This window comes from Trichoplusia ni, chromosome 3 (genome assembly GCF_003590095.1).
Source record: "Trichoplusia ni isolate ovarian cell line Hi5 chromosome 3, tn1, whole genome shotgun sequence".
NCBI classification, from domain to species: Eukaryota; Metazoa; Arthropoda; class Insecta; order Lepidoptera; family Noctuidae; genus Trichoplusia; species Trichoplusia ni.
Genome location: NC_039480.1, coordinates 14538474 through 14562529, shown reverse-complemented (window position 1 = coordinate 14562529; position 24056 = coordinate 14538474). Strand labels below are relative to the sequence as shown.

The 24056-nt window shown below is 32.8% G+C and overlaps 1 protein-coding gene across 1 annotated transcript in view; it reads right to left on the bottom strand.

Moving 5' to 3' along the window:
• Positions 1 to 23476, bottom strand: part of LOC113492061 — a 74482-nt gene extending 51006 nt beyond the window's left edge. The window contains exons 1-2 of the mRNA XM_026869346.1: positions 22970 to 23476; positions 9372 to 9581 (exon numbers count right to left, since the gene is read on the bottom strand). Coding sequence (XP_026725147.1) covers positions 9372 to 9444 — 73 coding nt within the window. The 5' untranslated portion in view covers positions 9445 to 9581; positions 22970 to 23476. The remainder of the gene's footprint in view (positions 1 to 9371; positions 9582 to 22969) is intronic.
• Positions 23477 to 24056: the final 580 nt, after the last annotated feature.

The following is a 24056-nucleotide window of genomic DNA, read 5'->3' as shown; positions in this document are numbered from 1 at the left end:
CTGTAAACATCCATGTCACATCTAAAAAACACCACACATAGAGCAAAAATTTTGTATCACAGAACAGTTTTAATTTTATTTCCAAATGCTCCAAATGAAAGTTCTGCAAATCCAAGCGTATCCCTGTAAGTTAAGCTAGTTTGTCTCGACTGAACGGCTGTCGTTAAGAGTGTTAATTTCATAAAACGTGCATGTGGCAGCTTCTGAAACTTTGTACCGAAGCACTTAGCAATTTTGTTCGGCGGTTGACTAACGCTTTTTCTGAAAACTGGTTTAAAAAGTGTGCTGTGTCGCTTCAGAAGTTTGATTAAAAAGCTAGCAGTTTGTATCGATGTTTCTAGAAGCATTGGGGGCTACAACTTGAAGTTTCTTTACTGGGAATCAAATATTTACGTTCCATTGTTACAATAGCAGCTGTACTTCAAAGAACTTTTATTATGCTAAGAAAGTAATAAAATATGAAATCTCAACCAATTTTAAACAGAAAGGACTATTTTTGCTGCATGCTAGTGTTCCATCCCCGCGTAGGACAAGCATTTGTGTGATCCACGAATGTTTGCCTGTGTCTGGGTGTCTCGTGCATATGAGTTGAATGTTTGTAAAGCGTACACGACACAGTCGCGATGCTTAAAAAATACTCTAATTGATCCCAGGTTTTTAAGTAAAATCATTTTGTATTAAAGGTGAATACGTACATGCCTGTTTTTATTATTATGTTGTAACATAAAAGTACTTTTAAGGAAAAACACGACTTAATCGAACACTTTCATTCGGAAAAATATTATGTTCCTTTCTTCCAAAGGTTTCCTATACCCCTTTGAAGCGCTTTCAAGCGATACCATATTTTCAAATAACAGCGAATTTTCGGCCGCGAAAAAAGTAAACAACTATTAACGCTTGGATTTGACAACTTATTCCACTTTGTTTCCGTTACAGGACCCATTTCGAACTGTCATCTTCATGACTATTATCCGGACGCTTTTCAAACTGTCTGTCGTTTGAACGAAAGTTATTCATGAGTAATTTTGGGCCCCGAAAATGTAGGTTCGTAAGTAAATGCCCGCGACATGAAATTTGAATTCGCAAAATGGCGGCGTGTAATAAAGCCTTATGGTTGCCACAATTCGTATGAAGTGTGTTATAAAAAGTTTCCGGGATTATGCTAACGGGGTAATTTAAATTAGTTACAGATGTTTTGGTGCCTACGACTTGAACGTTAGACAAGGAGGGTTAGAGAGAAACTTTATTTCAGTTTCTCTATATCTTCAGACCAGTTTTAACTCTGCCCATGCATTTGCAAAATGAACCGCGATACAAGGATAAATGCCCTATGCAAAAGTAGGCCGTTTTATTAATTCTAAATTGAAAAAAAAGATGTATCAAGAAGAAGTTTTCAATGAATAGAACAATTCGTATTATTGCACTCTGCAAAAATCCTTAACATATTTCAAATCCTTGAACACTTTAACAAACTACACGTTTTTCTATTCACAATTCGGAACAGCACAACACTAAGTTTAAATCGAAACCGGGATTCGTTCCAAACTTATTATTACTGGCTGCGTTTACTTTAAATTGCAACAGTTTAAACCAAGCCAAACGTTTAAAATAAATAATAATATTCCATGTTATTTAAAATGACTAGAAAACAAAGAAACTAAGTCCACGTTGGACCATAAAGTGTATATATATGGGTCAGGTAAACAGTCTGTGTGTCAGGTAAAAATAAATATCTTTGTTAAAGTTTACTTACTGCTTTTGAAATTGGACTTCGAAGCAGACTTTTGGATTTTACATTGTCAGAGTGTGTTAGGTTTATTTATGAGTTGTTGTTGAACACGAATACAGTAGTTCTGACGAATAGAATTGGATTTATGTCACCTAAAGCTCATCCTAAATAGAGCCACAGTTTCAAATGAATCATCATATTTAGGGTTCCGAACCTATGAATTGAAGTTTTCAATCTTTTATTTTTTGCCGCTATGACAAAAAAAGATAAACAAACACGAACGAAATTCGTGGCGCAGCAACGATTGGTACCTTATTAAATACGATTATGTTCTTACTAATTTCAAGTATCTAAAGGTTCACGAGACAGCCTGGTGACGCACATACAGACGGACAGACGGTCGAACAGCAGCTTTCGATAATCCGTTTGCCCGTCCGTCTTCAGTGCCTCAGACAGAAGCTCCCATTTTTGCACTTCGCGTTGGGAACAATAGATATGAGTTTGGTAGAGCTGACCGGCAAGGTCTGCCACTAAAGACTAGGCAAAGAAACATCCTTGACGAAACATTTCCAGATGTTATTCAAAAGTAATTTTTAAAGAGCAAAAAAATCACAAAATACATCAAAATACTTCGCTCCGCAGAGTACGGAGGCAGCGTTATAACGCTGCCTCCGTAATATATCACGTGGACGAAAAACAGAAATTTCTTATTAATGATTGTTGGGAAATTCTGTCGGCGTGGTATATAGGTGATAAATTAAAGTTCAGCACATCAGGGTACTTTAAAAAGTGCACAATCATTGTTTATGTGTCACTTGCAGGAGACAATGATACTCAACACGACATTTTGTCTTCCTAGTAATGAGAAAACGTTTCGAAAATATAAAAGTTTTTAGCTCATACTGGTGGATCATAAGTATATTGAAAACGGGTCAAGTTCGGAGATGACGTGTTCAATACTGACCCTTTTACTCAAATAATCTAAAGAAATACAACTTTAGAAAAAAACGGCTGCCTATGAAATTTTTGACCGGCAACAGTCCTTATGCTTGATTTTTATTTCAGAAATACATCATGTGTATACACAGCATGTATCAATTTATCATGGTTCATGAATACGTTGAAAAATGGACGGACAAACCAACAGAAAAGCTTTCTGCTCCGCTTTGGCCCTTTTAGCTCGAAACTATAAAAGCACTAAGCTTCATATTAAAGCAAATAAAAACATCGAATTATAAATAAAGCTTTAAATTACAATTGTTTTATCATACGTAGCGAGGGTAAATGTGAATAAAAATGTATTTTTTATTAAACAGTAACATGAGAGGTGCGGGAACCCATAAAATATGAATTATGGTCTGTGATAGCCTTGCCGACTTCTCCGCGGGAAAACTGGTACAACGCAGCGGCACACACAAAGTATAAATTTCTCGTGTTAGCTTCTAGGAACTAGATAAATAGTGTATCATTGGCAGAAAATTCTCATTTTTCTTCAGTAATGTTGGTATAACTTCTTTTGAAACGTTAAATAGAATTCTAAATCTATTAGTATTTTTATACTTATCCTTTGTTATTTGATTTCTTAGAACTGGAGTCTTATAAGATTTAAAGCCTTTGATACCTTGTGCTCAATGTGACCATGTTTACTAACATTAAGAAAACTATTTGAGTAAATAATATTTTTATATTTTGCTAATAAAAAACATTATGTCAAAAAATGCATAAGGGAGAAAAGCATGATAAGATGTTTTATTTTTTTATCGCAGAGCAAAAGGAATGTTAAGAATAAGAAAGTTATATTTTTCGGTTTCAAATACAGACAAATAAATTAGCTTTAAAGTAATTATTCCTTTTGAGAATTCTTTCTTTGTATTACTTAAAAGTAATACAAGTTCAGAAATTAAAACTAACTGGCCATTTATACGTTGATTTGCCAGTCTAAGGTACCTTTGCCAACCTATTAAAGCTCGGCGGAGGAAAATTACATTTAAATTAATTCGAGAGAGCCGATTTAAACTAGTTATATTTTTAGTTCTTTTGTTATAACATCATCGTAAATTACTTTTCCAACCATTTTCTATAGGAGATATAAATCTTTAAGTATTGTCAAAATAAGCATATCTAGAATAAATTATTCAGCATACAGGGTGTAAAGAAATACGTGGGTACTGTGACCAAATTGAATATATAAGACCATGGCAAAAATATTCCTGCAACTTAATGTACAAAGGGATGATAGTAAGTACATGTTTCTCTGAAACGCTTTATGTTACATAACAAAATATAAATGCATTTAAAACACCAACATAAAACGTCCACTAAAAAATACTTGCAGCGGAAATCCACAACAAAAAAAAAAGATTTAAAACTTAAGTGTCGTTTTATGAGGCACGTCCATTTTCACAAGTGGACGTCGATCGGTCGTTACGATCCGTGCTTGTAATATAACATAGTCGATATTATAGATATATTGGCAAAAAGTCCAGTCCAAACAGCTATTGAAACTTTTAAAAATATAATCTGAGATATAAATTCGATATAAAATATTTTTAATGGATTCTATCGAGTCTTTTTTTAAGTTTTTTGGAGATTAAAAGTAATATTACTTCTGATCTATATGTACATAAACCATTTTTCTTAGAATAATTAATTCCGGAATCATTTTCTCGCCTTAATTTCGATCTGATGGTGGTATTTTTTTATAACAGGCTCAATTATAATATGGAAAGTGATCAAGATTTCCTGGAAAAAGAATAAATCATTTTTATACACGTATTAAATGTGACTTTGCATTTTCCTTATATCTTGTAGGTATTATATACAATTTCGAGAGAAAATATATTATTGAATACACAGAAAGCGCTGCGAAGCGGATAATATTTGCAATTTAACACAAATAGACTTCCACCATAAGACGTGTCGCAATACAATGAACAAATTCGAACGATTTTCGCGTGTTACCAAGAGTTGCAGGTTCGAGTAATGTATTATTATTATTTTACGGCTTAAATATTAACATAAGATATAGCAAGACAATAAATTGTTTATAAGCCAAAAACAGTTATTATTATAATTGAATTTCAAAGATGATATGGACATTAAATATATGTCATTTAAATGATGAGAAAAATGAGTTGACGACATAGTTAAGTCTCGGGTCGAATCTTGTTGATGCTAACACAGAACCATTGGCATGAAAATGGGGAGGCCTATGCCTAGCAGTGGGAGGGCTAGTGGATGATCATCATCCACTAGTCCTCATGAAAAAGATATATGAAGTCCTAAGAATAAAAGTAAACCTTCTTTCTCTATTATATGATGTGTTAATCGTCATAGAAAATAAATCGCTTTGTTGTTGGAACCGCAATAAAAAAGACTATTGGAAATAACTGAACTACTCTATTACATAAGTTACGTATCATGACCGTACGGTTAGCAGCAGAAGTTGCATTAAACAATTCTATTTACAAAATTTTGGTATTTTATTTTTGTTTCTCCTTGACTATGTTGTCCTACTTCTGGGAAATACTTCATCTTAACCCTTAGACGAATCTTCAGTCCTCGCTGTGATCGTTTGAATAATTAAATTTGCTTATACATACCATCCATACTTTGGATGTAAAACCTATTTTGTTACGTAATAACACAATGGCAACTCTTTCAGTTTAATTGTGTAGTTGTTATCAAAATCTGATTGTGGTAACCGACTTCTGGTGCCGACAGTACATTACAGGAAAAGTCATTTAGATCCTTCAGTAGGTACTTGTAGAATACAAAGAGGTTGAAAAAGGAAAGAAGGAAAATGATGTTAAAATAATCTACATTTTGATCCTTATTTTTTATACTGGCGGGTAAATATACGAAAAAGCAAAAGGTGGTTGCTATGTTACTTAATTCAAAAAAATATACGTGGAGACGCAAAATTGATATAGGTAGACGTTTTTGTTTTTATTTTGTTTAGGTGTTGTGCAAAGAGTCATTTGCATACCTAGAAAGATATTAGCGTACCATCACTTACTGCTTCTTTTCTTTCGTTGGTCTTGGTAACTTTTTTTAATAAACCTGTGTTTGATCAGTCCGCAGGCAAAGGCCTCCCATATCTCCTACCAAACTTCTGTATCTTTTGCAGCTTTGTGCCAGTTAGGCCTGACAAAATCGTAACACCACATTATTTGTTTTCAATTGATGTAATTTTCAATCACGTCTGCTCATGATGGTCCTTATATTGCACTCGTATAAGGTCAGTTAATATGTTTAAAATATTGCAAAATGTCCAGAATTCAAGCCAACATGGCTTAAATTCTACCTTACACGAGAAAATTTTAAATGGAGAATTTTAACGAGACCCACTTTGCCAAGACCCTTAAACCTTCTTAATTAAAGTAATTGCAAATGGCAATTCAACTGTTATAAAATCAAAACAAACTTCTCGTCTCACTCGATTACAAAATAATTAATTAGAAAGTTAATTAATTTTCTCCTATTCAGCGAAAGGTAAATTTATGTATGATGCCTACCAATATTTTGCGAAACCTGTTAAATACCGATTGTGTTCAGCAACGGCCCGTATCAGTACGGAATTAGTCATTGCTTTTAATTAGCTACGGTGTTATGACCCAAATTATAATTTTGCGAAGCTCCAAAATATTTGTACTGATTTTTGTCCTGAATTAGAATATTGTTTGTTAAAGGCGAAACGGTCAAAATTAAATGATTTTGAATCAAACGTCGTTTTTTATTTTTGATATCGAACAGTTTTTTAATCACTTTTTATTTTAAAAGACTCAAATTATTATGGACATTATTGCTGGTTGGGATTTTTATCTATAGAGAGCAATATTTCTAGTAGGTCTTTCCTCTCCTTTTGAAAGGTATAGTATTAGAGGTAGAACATATTTTTAATTTTGGAGTTTTCTAATAGTTCGTCATAGTACGTATTTTTTTTATGTTTTGGTGTTTCAAATACTAGAAAAAAAAATCGAAGTTCTATTTCTCCTGATTTTATACCTACACATTTTAGTGTAATCCAGATATTGGAAATATCACAACGTCACCGAAGAATATGATCCGACGTGTATTCGCACAGATTATTTTTATTTCTCACAACTTTTTACATGAATGATCACGAAAATAGACAGGTACTTTATTTATCAAACCGAAAATGTTTTGATATAATATCAGATGCTGTCTACGTTAAGCCAAGCATAGAAAGGATATCTTATTCTGATTGGGCTTAGCGTTTTGTTGAAATATGTGGATCAAACGTACTTTTTATGGTTCCGTTCCCATAGTCCGTAGATAGACAGTTCAAATTCTCACAAGTGATATATTTCTGTTGCTCCGTTAACTACAAACGAAACTCGAATGATAAGCGAGGTTAAGCAACGCTTGTAGGGGTTAATAGCCTTGATGAAAACCAATGATTTTGCCAATTTTATATTTTGAACTTGTTCTTTTAGCTATATATTTTTCGATACTAGGTTAATGTTGTACGCAGCTTTTTTATGGCCCTTTCAATGTATATTAACCATTGCGTCAGAAACTCTTACAAAAAAGTAATACCGATCGACCAACATAAAAACTCAAAGTGAGCAAAGAGGTCGTCCCTAAAAAGTAACAAACATTTAAATATATACACAAATACTTATATACGTGATCAAAACAAAATCAGTACTCGCGGAGTGCTCGAAGTCGGATTACAACAGCTTTGGGCGTCCAACAAGATTTTTAGGGCACCGTTTTCAAACTTATTTCCGGGGCTAAGGCATGTGTAAGGAGGGCTAATACTTTTTGACATCTGTTTATCTTGTACATACCTAAAAGGGTTCAGCCATGTACTCCAGAATTTTGACAAGCATTATCCTTGTTTAATGACGGGCCTTAAAAAGGGGCGCTGAGAATGTGTGCGTCATTTTATACAAGCTTTAAATTTTAAACAGAACAAGGGTTGTTGGAAGAATGGGGTAGTTTTTGAAGTTTGAGTTTATTGCTCTCAGCGGCCTAATTCACACATTACTTTTATATGCTGTGTATGGTTCAACAACAATTATTCATTTGGATTGCGCTGGGACTTAATACTAGAGTTACTAACAACTAGTTTGACCTCAGAGATGATGGGAGGACAATAAATAAGCGAAACGCACCAAGAGGAAAGATGTATTTCCTCAGAGACGAATGAGTAACCAAAAGTCATAAGTAAAATAATATTCAGTCTAATGTAAGTCACAAAACCAACGAGGCAGCGATTTTGCTATCAAAAATAACATTCATTCTTCATACAAATATAATTTTTGACAGTCAAATCGCTGTCGCCATCGCTTTGCAACTCGCACGACTTCCCAGCGGAAGAAAAGGATCCGTATTTCTTTTATTTCATAAAGTTTATCTTCGTCGCTTTCAACGGTACATTGATTCGTTCATTTGTTTTTTCAAACTCATAAAGACTACTCTTTGTATGAAAAAAACAGGCAATATTTATATTATAGACCTAACACAGGTAGGAAAATATTCAAAGCTAATATTGAGAATACTGTAAAGAGAACTTTCGGGGCAATAGGTACAGGCGAAAATATTATATAAATATCCTTTACAGCAAAGGTGTGTGCAAAATAACAGAGAAGACAACTCAAACATGGATTATGATCTGAGAGTAATTTAACTTCTGTGTACGCTTACAAAGTATAATGTGTTTGTAAAAAGTTTGCGTAAACAAAATATTTGGATACGGAGACTTATAGAAGAAGTAATAACTTTGTAGGAAAACCTTGGATTCCTGGAACTTAGAAATAGATCTTCATAAACTTTATGATGTACAATTTTTTGTTACGATACGCGTTTCGCTCATAATATCTGATGCCTTGGTCTCTAATGACGTTGAATGGCGAGTATTCATGAAACTTCGAGCGGATCGGGAATAGAAAGCCAAAAAAGTTCCAAAACGCAAAACTAATACCTAATGTATATAATAGATACTTAGTTGAAAGAATTTGTGATAAAACAAACGATAAAATTGACTTCATTAATAATTAGGCAAAATGTAATGTTTTAAAGTGTGTTATTCATATTTTACGATCCTTTGAAATGTGCCAATACCTTAATATTATTTTAGTCCCTACAAGGTCCAAATTGAAGAATAAAAATAGCTGTACAATAGTCTGTACAGTGTCTAGATTGAGTTAAACCTAAACAAACATCAGCCAATATTTCGGAATAGAAGGATATGTTATTGTAGTTTAAAAATGCAATTTTTCAGTTAAAATTGTACTTTTATTGTGTAAGCCCATTTATTAAATTAATTATTTAAAATAAATTTACCAAAAAGAAAATGTTACCGTGTTGCAGTTAAGACTTGTAATCTTGTAAAAATGTAATAATGCTAATTTAAATTCTAGTGATGAACTTTCTTAAAAAGTTAAATTTCACGAAATATTTGTTTGTTTCATATTTTTATGTTTCTACATCGGATGGCCGGAGTATACGCTCACATCGGAATAAAATAAATTTGCTGCAAATTCGTTGCAATCCCATTCGTGATAAAACCTTATTATGCGGAGTAAGGTTTATCCCGAGTTCCATTTAACTTAATTGACCAAGTTAAGAGGAAAACTACGCATTACCTAAAAGAAAGTTAAAGAGAACTTACCGAGATTATCGGCTCGATATAGTGGGAATATTGCGACCCACAACACCACCAGCAGCCCAGCTTTTCTCTCCATTTTTCAGATGACACTCACTGTCAGTTTTGCAAAAAAAAGTCTGAATTTAAACAAATTTTTGATGGTGTTATCGAAAACATTGTCTCTTTGGATTTATAAAATGAAGATTCTGATGTTGATACCGGTCGGAAGAAATTCTGAAACAAAAGAAAAACAATTTTGGACAATGACTAAATATTTAATACATGCTTTGATCAATGAGTTCAAGTTTAATGATAGATTTCCCACAAAAGGAAACTTTATGCGAAATTAAGATAGTAAGTTCAAAGCTTGGCTCAGGGGTTAACTGTACCCTAATTATCAATTAAACTTGTTTGCACTCCGTCAACATTATGTAAATTAAGTTTAATGTTCCAGGAGCTGATATGTTGGGCCCCGGAAACCCGGGAATCAACGAGTTGTTTCTCATAAATGTTTAAATACAGCGGTTCACTCTGTAAATGGAATGTAAATGGGCCAAGCAAACTACGGGTAATTGTTTAATAAATGTAAGGTCTCGTAAATCTTGGGTTTATTAAGTTTTGGGTAAGTGATACTGCTTTTAAAGGTTTATTCTTGAATTAATTTGGGATATTTTTAGACATCGTTAAATATTGTCTAATGAAGTTCCAAACCAGCACTTGTAAGTTTTTTCCAAGATTGCTTTATTTAGTTTCAACTGAAGCGTTTGATAGTCTCAGCTCAACTCATATTTGGATTCCACGTAAAAGATAAGTAGTATGAAAGTAAGTTTCACGAATGAGTCATAATATTCCAACATCTTTCATGGAAAGTTCGAGCTATTTATATGTTAAGAAGATGCTAAGTAACCAAACAAAGTTGGTAAGAAAGTCCAACAGAAACTATAATTATGTATGCGAAATGTTTTGTTAAATTATATAAAACGTTTAGGATACTACTCAAGTTGTATAATATTAAATTATAGAGGTGAGAATATGTGTTCAATGAAATACTTATATAATACGATATTAGGACAAAATTTGCTTTCTTTTATTTTTTTTCCTTTTTGTAGCAATATATACGAACTATTCATTTATGTAAAAAGTATTTTCGTAAGTAAATACGATTATAGTGGCAAAAGAATTGGTGGAGTATTTATGCAAACAACTTATTAGCAGTTATCAATATTATTGCATCATTTTGAAATACCATTGTTTTTGTTGACTCTTAAAATTAAGCTAAACGCAATACGATTGGTCTTTAGCAAATCGTATTCGCTGCGAAAATAAACGCGAAAATGATAACAATATCTTTCTTCTTCCGGGCAGTAAATCTTACTAGTTTTCCTTATCCAATCTAATATTAAATCTCGATCAGTCATAAGAACAAGTAACAAACATTTATTCGCATTTGGGAATAATATTTTTACAGAAACTTCGCACATACTGAGTTTGCTCCGCTATTCCATCAAAATTCGAACCATAACGCCTTGGGGTACTCCTTTCTACTAAAATTTAACAGACCCTTAAATTGAAGGTTTGAAAGTATGGTTTATGTTTCCATAGAAAGTAATGGCGTCATGGTTTACTTTATTATGCGAAAAAATGTTCCATATTTATGACTACCTTGGTTAAAGTTTTATCAGGGACTGGTGTAAAAGTGGTTGGCAAATACGTATCATTTTATGTTTCTAATATTGCAAAACTATAAATATTAGATCACCCATATGAATATTTCGAAACAAAATGTTCTTCTCACGGTTAACTGCTTAAATATTTAAACCTAACTCCAACAACACGTTGGAATCCATTAAAGTAGATTACATTACGATAGTTTCGTTGACCGTAACTCTAAAAAGTAAAACAGGCGTCTACCTGTCTGGTTTCTTAGTAACGCCGCAACAAACTTCCAGTCAAAATATCTTGTAAGCTATCCAGTAATGGAGAATTAATAATAAGTTTCCGTTCTAGAAACCCTCAACAAACAATCAAATTATTCCTCTTTACAAAGTAATTTACACGGAATTTGATACTTTCGCTACACTATTTTGTTTCTGAAAATTCAGCAATTTTCACATCCATTACTGATAGCGCCTAATATACCTAAAATATCTGGTTACGGAAACCCGTAATGGTTAGCAAAACTGGGTTAGTTTACAAATGGTTTTGCAAAGACACGCTGTTGTGTTAACGGTAATGAGAGGGTTAATGGGATCAAAGTTTAAGAATATTTACGTAACTTTCAATTTTCGGCAAAAAATTTTGGGAGAATAATGGAATTGACACGAAATATACCTAAACAAATTTTACAAATTTATACCCACTTAAGTAGCAGAATTGAGAAGCCGTTGATACTGAAAGTAGCCTTACAGAGAGACTGGCTATAGAAGTCAAAATACATTTTATCATTTTAAGCCCTTATTCGTATATCAATGTTCTGAAGGCCAGACATCAAGGCTTCCTTATATTCAGATATCTAAAAAACAAAAGCGTCCATCAACTCTTCCACAGAATTAACACAGAAAGCACTTGGCTACGGACACAGAACGATGATAAATACTTTCTTTATCTAAAAAGCAAAAGAAACATCTCCAAACAAATAAATCCTAAGTCGTTATAACCGATGAGTTTAGTAATCTATCATTTGATTATTCAGCTTCCGATTTTGGCACCAGTTCAAAATATACAGTAGCTCGAAATAGGAATTTCGGATGTTGTATATCATCACAATTAGACGAAAAACGGGTAATACAGGGTCAATAGCATCATAATTTTAATATACATCCGAATAAACTAAAACTTTAATGATAGTTATGGATTATGTCAATATATGACAAGTTATAAAAACCTACCATTGTTGCAAAGTACATTTATAAACCACACAAAATATATTATATAATAAACAGATAATAATGTATTTATTTGCTTTCTTAATAGTCATTATTTTAATTTCTATCTTTTATAAACTCATTTTTCTGACAGCGTAGAAACAGCCACAATCCGTGACACTTTTAGTTAATGGAATAATTGAGAACAAAGTTCTATAAAGCCGTCCAGCAAACCGCGGTCGAAAACCGTTTGGAAATAAAATAAATTCACCAGCTTTTAGTGGTGAATTTGTTGGTTTTGGACATTCGCTTCCAGCTCAGGTATATCAGTAAAATCTCCGTTTAGAAAATCTTACCGTTCTTGGCAGTGGTAGGCAAGCCAAGATTTTTGTACTGAATGGGTTTTACTAAGCTGGTCACGTCTGTTATAAAACAAGAATACTTTGAAACGGAACGGCTACGAAAAAGAAAATCTTCTTAATTTATTTTAAAGACGAAAAAAAGTTGGCGAATGTCGATTGTGACCGCTAACGGATAGAAATTGTGACTTTGAAGCTGGTAGAAAGAAGGCACGCATTATCAAATATATCATTTTTGTGTATGTACTTGCTCATCTTCGTACCTTATTATGAAGCTATTAACTTAAACATGCGTAATAACTTGCAGTAGTTGATTAAACATTTGAGATAGCCTTAGGTGTAGACAGTAGGGACCTGAAAAGCTTTCAGATGGTTTTAGCCAGTAAATACTCTTTACATTCCTCCGCCTAAGGCAGGTCGTAGAAAGTCCACAAGGACTTCCACGTGGTCACAAAAAAAGGTGATTGAACAGAGTCAAAAAATATTTTTTTCCGAATTTTTGTTTTACCAAGTCATTCTTTTGTTGAAACAAAAGATTGTAATTTCAGAAACTATTAGAGGAACAATTCGTTAACAGATTGTTGACTTTACAGATGTTTTAAGTTTTATTTTTATAGACCATGCCTAGGTTAATTCAAAGTTGAGTTATTTTAGGTTGGTTAACTTTCAGGGTTAGTTTTTACAAAAAAATAATTAAACTGGGTATAATACTATTTTCTTTTCAAGGCTTCATACCTAAAGGATAATAACGGAACTATGTTACTAAGGCTATGCTGTCCGTCAATTACTAAGCTATGTGACAGCTAGGTACTTGATGATTTTTCAGATAAGATTATCTCTGTTGCCGAATTAACGAAAAACAAAGTCAGATAGGATCAAATAATTGAGGGATAACCATTTTTTTGCAAATCTGTTTTAATTTAGCTAATTTTTATGGAAATTTCAGTGTCGCTAGTTCCTCTGCATTTTTACAGATTTTATTTTTATTTTTCGAAGACAAATACAGGAAGAGCAATATTTTGAGAAGATAACTAATAGAAAGAAACAGTTTTGGGGCTCTTGAATACTGATGTAACATAGAAGAGAGGATCTTAAATTTCTAGTCTCATTAAAACTTTTATAAGTAGTTCAAAACTTCATTATTTATGCACCCTTTAGGCTCTAGAGTATAAGGGCGTTAGTAATAAACCTCATAAAATAACAATGTTACTTCGTTAATTAATGTATGAAGGGGAGATTAAGTAAATATCACATCAAGTGCTATCTTACTTTTTAAATCCGCAGATCGCGACTGATTGCTGACTCTGGTTTGAGACGCTTATCAAACATTGTTTTTGAAGGCTTTAACAAACATTCAAATCAACTGCATAAAGACACCAAAACTGGGGACACGCATTCGTGAATCACAATCATGCTCACGCGGAGGTCAAACCCGCAACACATCGCGCACATTTTATTTGGCATGGCGACCTCAACCAAGCGACCATCCGTGAAATCAATTTCAAATTCTCGTTTCAGAACTTTTTGTTATAACTCATAATATACACGGTGATTTTTTAGTCGTCTTACGAAAGTAGCCCAGTTCATGTATCCGACGTAAAATACCCCTAGGCGCGATTTTTTTTTTTATCGTCAACTAAGATAATAAATACGACGAAAAATTAAGCAAGAGAAATCTGAAATATACTCTTTAAAATGATAAAAACGCCGCCGCCCGCGCCCCTCACCATTGTTACAAGGCTCGGACCGCGCTCGCAACAGAGCTGTGTTTCTAAAAAACTACGAATTGCATCATAATGTTGAATAAAAATTGCATTTTAAATTTATTCAAATCTCATAAATACCTATTTTTTTATCATGAACGTGTTCTAGTCATTGGATACATGAACTGGGCTGCTTTTGTAAGACGACTTAAAAATCACGGTGTAGATACACAATATATTCTCATCATAAAATCTGAATATAAACAAGCAAATATAACGAAAACCTCTCTATAAGCTTGAGCGTAACGGTGAAACTAATCCTTACGCATAACAGCTCACCCAAATCCTTTTAACAACATTTTCTAATTGATATCGCACTTGTAATTCAGAACACGTTTGTGTATAAACCACTCTATACTATATGTATATTGGCCAAAACAAAATAAACAGTATAAAGTTTCATGCGTAGATAGTTTGTTATAATTATCGACCTTATTTTCGATATGATGGGTCATAACTGTTCCCTACCTCAAAGGGAAATAACGGTAAGCTTATAAAATCACTTACTATACATCCGTTTGCTTGTCTGTCTGTTAAGGCCATTTTTCTCAGGAATGCGTGAAGGAGTCATGCTCAATTTTATCATAAAATACTGCCTCTTAAAGCCGTGAAATAGTTAAACGCATTTAAGAAATAAATAGCTTTAGGAGTACAATTTATTTTCCAACGAGAGTGCAGCAAATTTGACCCTTAACCTTTTCTGCAAATTATATAATAATAGCTACTTACTTATCAGTCTGAATTCAAAACCAAAACAGTGTAAAATGTTCGTGAAAAGTGCAAGGAAGTTAAAATCGACGATGCCGTTTCCTATCTTAAACATATTACTACCCCCTACCGCCGAAAAAATAAACTCTTATATAAACAAAAGAAAAACGGTCGCCTCTAAATTAAATCTCCAATTCCGTGATATATAAAAAGTCATTTCTGGTAACCAATGTTAAGCCATTCCCTTCGTAAAAAGTCGCGGCTCCTACGATTGCCTTCATTTATTCTGACGAGTTTTATGGCAAAAGTGTGTTTCGTAAAGTCGGGTTCTGTATTTTTAGATGTTCATTCTATTTGACGTGGCAAGGAGCATTTGTGTGGGGGACGGGTTGATTTCATTTGGGCACTCTACAGCGGCAACGAATGAGGTTTTGTTAAAGATATTTTAAGTTACTACCGAGAATATATTTCAAAATTCCAATACGAAAAATGTGGTTAGGTTAGTAGTTGTAGCTTGCAGATTTTTTATAGGTTGTATACAAATTTACACATAAAAGAGAAAATTATTTAATTAATTGAATTATTACGCTGTCGTTAGATCCATTATATATTAAACGTCATTGGTGTGTACGCTTCTGTAAACGTTGATAAAATGTGGACAATAACAAACAAAAATGAACAGGAGTTCGAGTTTTAAAATTGAATTTTCAGCTCAATTTTATCCGTACCGGGAGTTTATAAAATTCTTTATTAGACACCGGATCTCTAAAAAGCGTATCTTAATACTGTGACAAAGAAAATTAATTTAGCTTTTTAAAAACATTGTAACTTTTGTATTGTAATACGAGGATAAAAGAAGTGCAGTAAATAACAAAGGAAAATGAAAATAAGTAGAATTAAGAGTGTCATTTTTATGGTGTACAACAATATTTTACAATTAAATGTAGGGAAAATGACAGTCTTTGTTTAAGTTATGAAGTGAGTAATAGTATTTAATATAAAGTACCCACTTAAGGCAATATTTTATGTTTACATTTTTTGTGTAGTAACTTCGCAAAAAAAAGGTTACTGAAAAATCTATAGGCAATAATGTTCTAATACTCAAATGAATTCTGTTATTTGATGTTTCGAATTGTGCTCAAAAATCGTCAAGAATAAATGCCATTAAACTTACAGTCTCGATTCTACAATAGTCGTCCTAAATATGTTGGGGTCAGCTTCCAGTATAACAGGATTCAATTCTTATTCGTTTTATAAGGAGTGACTGCCTATCCAAGCTCCTTAATTCAGGTTCCTGGGCAACAGATTACCCCTTAGACTGGTTGTCAGAGTTTCTAGCTTCTGTAGACTGTCAGAGATGTGTGAATAACAGCCGGGACCCACACTTAAATGTACCTTAGTAAATAAGAACACGAGCTCCTACAAATAAGACAAAATTAAGCTAGACTATGTAATGACGGATTGAAAGATTACCAGTCAATATATGAGACACAAAACATTTACCCACACATTCGTACTCTACTAACGAGACCCACAAAAACAACATCACAAACTAAACCAGCTAAACCGACATACCAAATATTCCCAAAACCATCTGAATTTCCCAAATAAGCTCCACTACTAGACAAACGGCGAAAAAGACCGAGATTGAAGCAACACGAACAAAAGACCGACGGGAAGTTGAGAGTTCCTGAGCGAGGAATGCATAAACAAAATGTATGAAAACATTGGGATAAAGAGAACTTTCTGGATTGAATCTAACTAGATCTTGAACGAATGTAGCGTGTAAAAGAATGATTTTGTTTGTTATTTGGTCGTGGTTTGTTGTTGTGACGATGTCGATATTTTATTGTATTGCAATTTTTGGTTTTTGATAAACATATTATTTATGAGCTATAAACTGACCTGTTGGTGGCTACCTGCTTAACCGTAGGTCGTGGGTCTGATTCCCACATGATATCACAGAAAGAAAAAAATTGCGTGATAAGGACGATCATTCGTTCCTTGTTTGAGTATGATTTATGTATATAATATATGTAGGTAGCGAAGCAGGCTTAGGGTTCCAGCATACCTCTCCACCTTTCCCACCCCTTTGGCGGTGGAAACCTATTGAGTATTAATCCATAAATAACCAACATACTACCTGTACAGTGTACACCTGTTGGATATTCTAATTTCACAACTTTAGACCTTGTGATATAAAATAAAAAAAAATGTCACGTATCACACTGAAAACTTATAGAACGACTAGTGAAATGACGACTTTGAAAATTAAAACAATGGAAGTTAGTAATAAAAAAAATATATAATTTTGATACTTAGTATTTTACTCCATATTAAGGAGCTTGTGTTCAAATTCAATGTAGATACAGTCCTTGATATATTTACCTACAGCATTCTACAATAGAGCGATCTTATGACTTTGCTCCAAAACTAGCTTCACTCAAATTTATAGCTTCTGATCCATAAAATCTGGGACTGCAGTTCAAGCAATAAATATGGATAACGCTGACACACAACTAATAGTAGAAACTAAGGCAACATATCAGAACAAAATTGTGTTCTTGTTATTACGAATGCAAGAGGACAAAAAAACCTAATAATTTAGGGTACGATTACGAATTACGTACTCTACGAATTCGTACCGATCTCTCTAAGAATTATCATAATAATTAAACGAAGTCACTTAGCATAAGACTCATTTGAGTCTTTTTTTTCTGATTTGACTTAATTTCCGCAAAAGATCATATGACCTCTTTCCAAAACGACCACGCAACAATATTTTCGGTACTTCAGACCATTATTATTATCATCTAACAGACACATTATTCTTAACAACTATAACCTGAAAATTACATAAAAATAAAAAAGCTATCTACTATTTCATGAAAAAGAGTTTACATTTCAATTTCTCCACCACAAAAGATAGATTTCCTGAATAGGCACGCATCACAATCGTGCCCAAGTCATGTCCCTGTGGTATCCCCAACATCATCTTAAGTTCATTGTCTTAAACCTTCAATCCCCACCACTGAAACATGTTTGGACTTCTAATTGGATTTCCCAAGTACTCTCGGCTCCTTTGATCGCATTTCCACGGAGGTGGTGATTATGCCAAATACCTCACTTTCAAATATCAAAGGTATGCCTTTGTCTGACTTTAATAGGCTTATTTTATACAATCTTTGCGTCTTAATGGAATTGAGTTTTACTGGTGAATGAACTGTTTATTAAATTTATATTTGTTGGATTTAAAATTGTTTTGAAACTAAATGATTTGCAAAATCAGTCAAGTTTTCATGTTACAAATAAAAAAATGAAGTTTGAAAGAATGAATCTTTGCTTTTATATTTTAGTAGTTAGAATTTATTCTTACTTTTATTCTATGTTCCTTATTTTATGGAACCAAATGATAGCTCTTTCAGGTCAAATGAAAAATTCGCACAGTCCGAGCTTCTGAGGTAACAAACACAAAATATGGACAAATATAGGACTCAATTTTTCAGTAGGTTGAAAATCATTGTACTCTATTCAATACCTACCCACCCAATCTATTTTAAACTAGCATACTGACTCAAATATAAACATGCAAACCTATTTATATTAAGGAAGTAATTAAACAACAGAATACGAATAAACTTCATGAACTGAACAAAAGGGGAAACCGCCGAACCCATCCAATTACAAACCCGATTGACAGTAGCTTAACTACACTTCGGTGAACAAATCCATGATTAAATTCGGCCCCTAACTGAGATATGCCTGCTCTCAATCCAGTTACACATTCTTTAATTCCGAAATACCGATTCCAAAGCTTTTAAGTGATTGAACACCGAAAAAACAAATGAGTAAAAAGGTTTTTTTATTTGTCACTCTCAAGCCAACATTTTGTGGAAACAAAGTAAAGTGTTGCGTAATTTGCCTTTTAACGAAATTGAACACCGCGGAAGTGGGATTGATTTGTCTTCATAAAAGACATAAATACATCAAAACGAGAAAGGAATCCAAACATTACCAGAATTTCTTAAGCTTTACAAAAATGGAAGGTATAGGGAACTGAAAATGTTCGGAAATGTCTGAAAGTGGTAATCGAAGGATTAGCTTTTGAAGTAGAATTTGGGGTTAAAGGACCATCTCCTAACTAGTTCAATAGTTTCGTCTCATGTACCAGATACATTTCATAAAAGGTTTAGGATTCTTCTTAGTTTGAATGTAAACTTAATAAGTGGTAAGTATTTTAGGTTTTGATATATAAGTATACAGAAACCATATATTATGGAAACTTTTAACTTTTTATAGCATGATGTAAAAATATGAGGTTTTTAGTTTCAGAACAAATGAAATATTTTTAGTCATCAAAATTTGTCAATGAACAGAGTCTGACATGATTTTCTTTTATCTAAACTTACCAGACACCTATTCTGATATACTTGGTACTAACGATGTTTTTGAAGTAACAATAGTTATTTTAATATACCGCCTTCCCACAATACAACAAAATGTTTATCATTAATGCACCCTGCATAAGTTGTATCCACCGAGTTACGAACGATTCCGATTTAAGTTACAAAGTCTAGACCCAAATGTAATGGTCTGAAAATGGCGTCATGCAGTGAGCAAGCGATTTGGCTAAAGTTAGGCCTATTACTGTGCGAAAAGTTTGAAAAGCCAATTTCATTAATAATTCTTTAGTAACACCGTTTTAATGAAACTTTTGATTGCGGTTTTCAAAAACTTGCTATTTTTAGTTCTTTTAGTCTATTTTAAGTTTCGGTATACAAGACATGAATAAGAAAGTATAATGGTATTGCTAAAGTTATTATAAATAATAACAGACTGTAGATGGTCTGTTGCCGGGCAAATGGTTTAGGGCAAATATTAAAAAAAAAGTATTTCCATGAAAGTCCTAAACTCCATTTTAAATGTTCAATATTCAGTATATTAAAGTACATGATCATCAATTCTAACAAAATTAAAAACAATTTTACAAATACTTTTTAATTAAAATTTTGCAGTAACTTAAACCGAACACTTTCGAAAGAAGTAAAGATTATTACTCAGTACTCACTTTGAAGGATAAAATATAATTCTCATGATCCAACGACATTCACTGCGACGGTTATGAAATATACGAGTCGTAAAAACTGAAATGAACACGGGAGACCGTTTCAGGTAACTCATATAACTTGCTTAAAATAAAACAGGAACAAAATAAAATGTTCCCATTTTAACTGAGGAATTAGAATGTTGAGTAAATAGCTGACCGGAGAGATGTTGTTTTGCTATTTTAATTATTTCTAATGAGCTGAAGTTGAGGTCATTTAGAGAAATAATAATATTCGCAGTCGATACCAAAAAGTATGAGAAGAGTTCTCCATAAGGTTTTAAGAATATTATTGATGTTTTTTATTGTTGGAAAGATCTTCCGTGTATAATAAATTTGATCATCGCAAAAGATATTTTCATTGAATTTATTATTACAAATACGATGACGAATTACGAATGGCTTGTTGTAAATGATGTATATATACTCCTACACCTAAACAATGTACCTACAGTAAATACTCTTTATGTATTTGCTATGTAAACCTTTAAACCTTGTCGTATTTGTTTTATCAAAAGGTCCGTATTACAGTCAAAAATGGCATGAGTGTATGCTTTGAAAAAATAGATCAAAAACATATTGAATCTATACTAATAAATAAAGCTGAAGAGTTTGTTTGATTGTTTGTTTGTTTGTTTGAACGCGCTAATCTCAGGAACCACCAGGAACTACTGGCCCAAAATGAAAAAATATTTTTGTGTTGAATAGACCATTCATCGAGGAAGACTTTAGGCTAAAAACCATCACGCTGCGACTAATAGGAGAGAAGATACAATGGAAAATTTGAAAAAAACAGGGCAGGTATAAATCATAACTTATATCTTCTACCCACGCGGACGAAGTCGTGGTAACAGCTAGTTGTTTAATAGCAGTAAACATTCAATACTTGATCCATCGAATTTCCTTAATTCATTCTTTATCTATATGAAACTAAAAGCTAAATTAAAACTTTTGAAACTTGTTTGTATGTGTGAGAAACGATAACTATTTCCTTTGATATTAAGAAACACCAAATTGACCAAATTGAAATGAAACTAGTTTTACGGATGTTAGTTCCCGACATTTCGACATCTTTGCATGTATCATGGTCACGGGCAGACTGTGACTGTGTGACTTCATTTCAATATCTAACATTCGCGTAAACCTAAGAAACCACTATGACCAAATTGATATAAAAGTCAGAACAGCTCAGTACAGCAAACAAAAATATTTTTTTATGAATAGATTGTAAAATGTATATCAGTAACTACTCAGGTTGGTCATAAATTCGATTACCTGATTAATATTTAAGAAAAAACTTTACTTTACCTCATATCATTAGTAAAAGCTTCGGGTACGAGTTGATACTACTGCAAAGTTTGCAATTGATATAATAGTTAACAATAATTACCTCAGTCTGTGGAAAAGAAAAACAGAAATGGAACAGAATACGATGCAAATAATAAGAGCTCATTGCAGTTCCTGGTATTCCAAAGCCAAGTTTCGAAGAAGTGGATGCACTTAAGAATATATTTTATTTACCAGACAAGGCAGGAATTATAATGGTACATACTGGCAAATTATTGAATGAAAGTATTATAGTAGTTAAAAAATATGGAATTGAATCAGTTTGTTTTTTTATTATAAGAAGTTACTCATTCTGATCGACGTACTGAAAATATCTACCAAAAAAGCGATATTAAAGTTGAAACTCAACGATTTCTCGTAAATTTTAATGATTGTATATAGGTATTTATGTAAGCATGTCCTATCAAACCCGTAAGGATATTGTAAAATTAATTTCTTATAAATTATATCAAATTCCCGGAAACAGAACATTCAAAACTATACCAGTTACTTTGATACATTTTAGGTGTAAAACTAAAAGTTCATGAATGCCTTTCTTAAGCAATTAAAGTTCAATAGTACTAGCAGCACTTCTCTTACTCCAAAATTTGAAACTTAATAATTAAATAACCATTGATGTTCCATACATTGGGAAAACCATCTTATATCCGCACAATCCCACAATCTTGGAACGATGAATTACTTGTAACGAAACACGCTAATATTAGTTAAGAAAAAAAGGAAGATAAATTAATGCGGAGGAAAAGTACATTCTAAAAATAAACTACTGGATAATGTAGAGAAAGAGTCAGACCAAAGATGGAGAGATTATGTCAGGCATGCAAAAAAGATGATCGGATAAAGATGAAAGAAAAAGATGTTACGCAAACTGGAGAAAATGTAGACGGATTAATTAGTCTAATTATATCATCTTAATTATCCTAGCTCGACTAACGGATACTGAATTACTTCTTACATTGAGTTAGGATCATATAGGCAGCTTTTTCTTGTGGAACATTATATGAAAACTGATAAAACAGAAAACTGATACCAGAATGTTGTACTAAATAAACCTCATACGGAAGAAATTGGTTTAACTAATTAAAGTGATTAACGTATTCCTTTTTGATGGGGTCTGAATTTATTAAATTTATATGAAATGAGGAATTTTGGCACGTGCTACGCACTTTCTGCAGATAAATACTTAGAAAAAACTTTTTTTTACAAGGTTCAATGGAATCTTGTCCGTCAGTTTGTTAGTATTGTTCGCCTTACTGTAATCATAATACTTAAATTACCCGATATTTAGTTAAAAAGGACCCAGGTTAAGGCAAGGTGAAAATTAATTTCCTTAAAGGGAATTAAATAAATAAGCCACCCAACCTTTATAAGTTACCCACAAATTTCCGAAATAAAATATACAAAGTTCTAAAAACAGAAAATTTAATAAACATTAATTTACTTAATCATAAATCCGAATTAAATATAATGAACGTACCTCAACCGCGTACATTAATAACCAAAATCCTGCGAGTCTTTAAACTTTATCATACCAAACCAAAATTCATATTTCACATTCATCACCACTAATAAACATCACGTATTAAAATCCCACATTTTAACACTGAAGTTTAAAATACAATCACGTAAAATACGCGCGTATTGCGACTCTACTTTCGGAGTGACACGTGCAGCGCCGGCGAGAGCGCGCGAACGACTGATGGAGACGACGGCCACTCAGATCAGAATCAACGCGTCTGAACTGCGCAGAGACGTTGGGGTATTATGGTGTTCTAATATCGGTCAGACGGTGCGTCGATGGTGTAGTGCTAATTAAAATGACGTTGACGAGCATTTTCCATGAATTTATTGTGGAACGTTTAATGCGGCGTAGCACGTAGCGCGGCGTTTTTGTAGAGCTTTACGTAGCTTCTTTTTGAAACTTTTAATTTGGGTACATTGAGTATTATAGGCATTAATTATTTGATTTTATTATTTTTGTCCACTACTTAACAGTAGGTAATGTAAGTGTAATTTTATTTATGAGATTCATAATTTTGTTTTTTACTTTTCTTTAATTTCTGTTTTCAATATAGGCGACAAATCCATAAGTGTGTTTGTTTATAATTACTATCTATTTACACAACTTACGTTAGTGTATTCGCTGTAGATCGGATGTGGGGTAGACAATTAACAACTTAAGGTACTAAGATACTAAAATACATACACGTAAATCTTTTAGCTACGAGCTACAGGCCTAATGAGTGTAAACACATACTCGATAATTATGTGTAAATGACGTACTGAATTAAACTATAATAAGAAATCTTAAAAAGGTTTTCTTCAAACTACTAACGTTTATGTTATGACAGCTTCAGATATAGGATATCATTACTCTCCATTTGCAATTTTTATATTAATTTTTTTTCTCTCCTAAGAATATGATACACAAATACACAAATTATATACTTTTAGTTTTGTCAATCATTTTTAAACTATATTTCTTACTTTAATTTCTCCACTTACAATTTTCTCCTTTTCTCCTACAAAATGACTAGTATTTATTAGTGTGTAACATTCCCTTT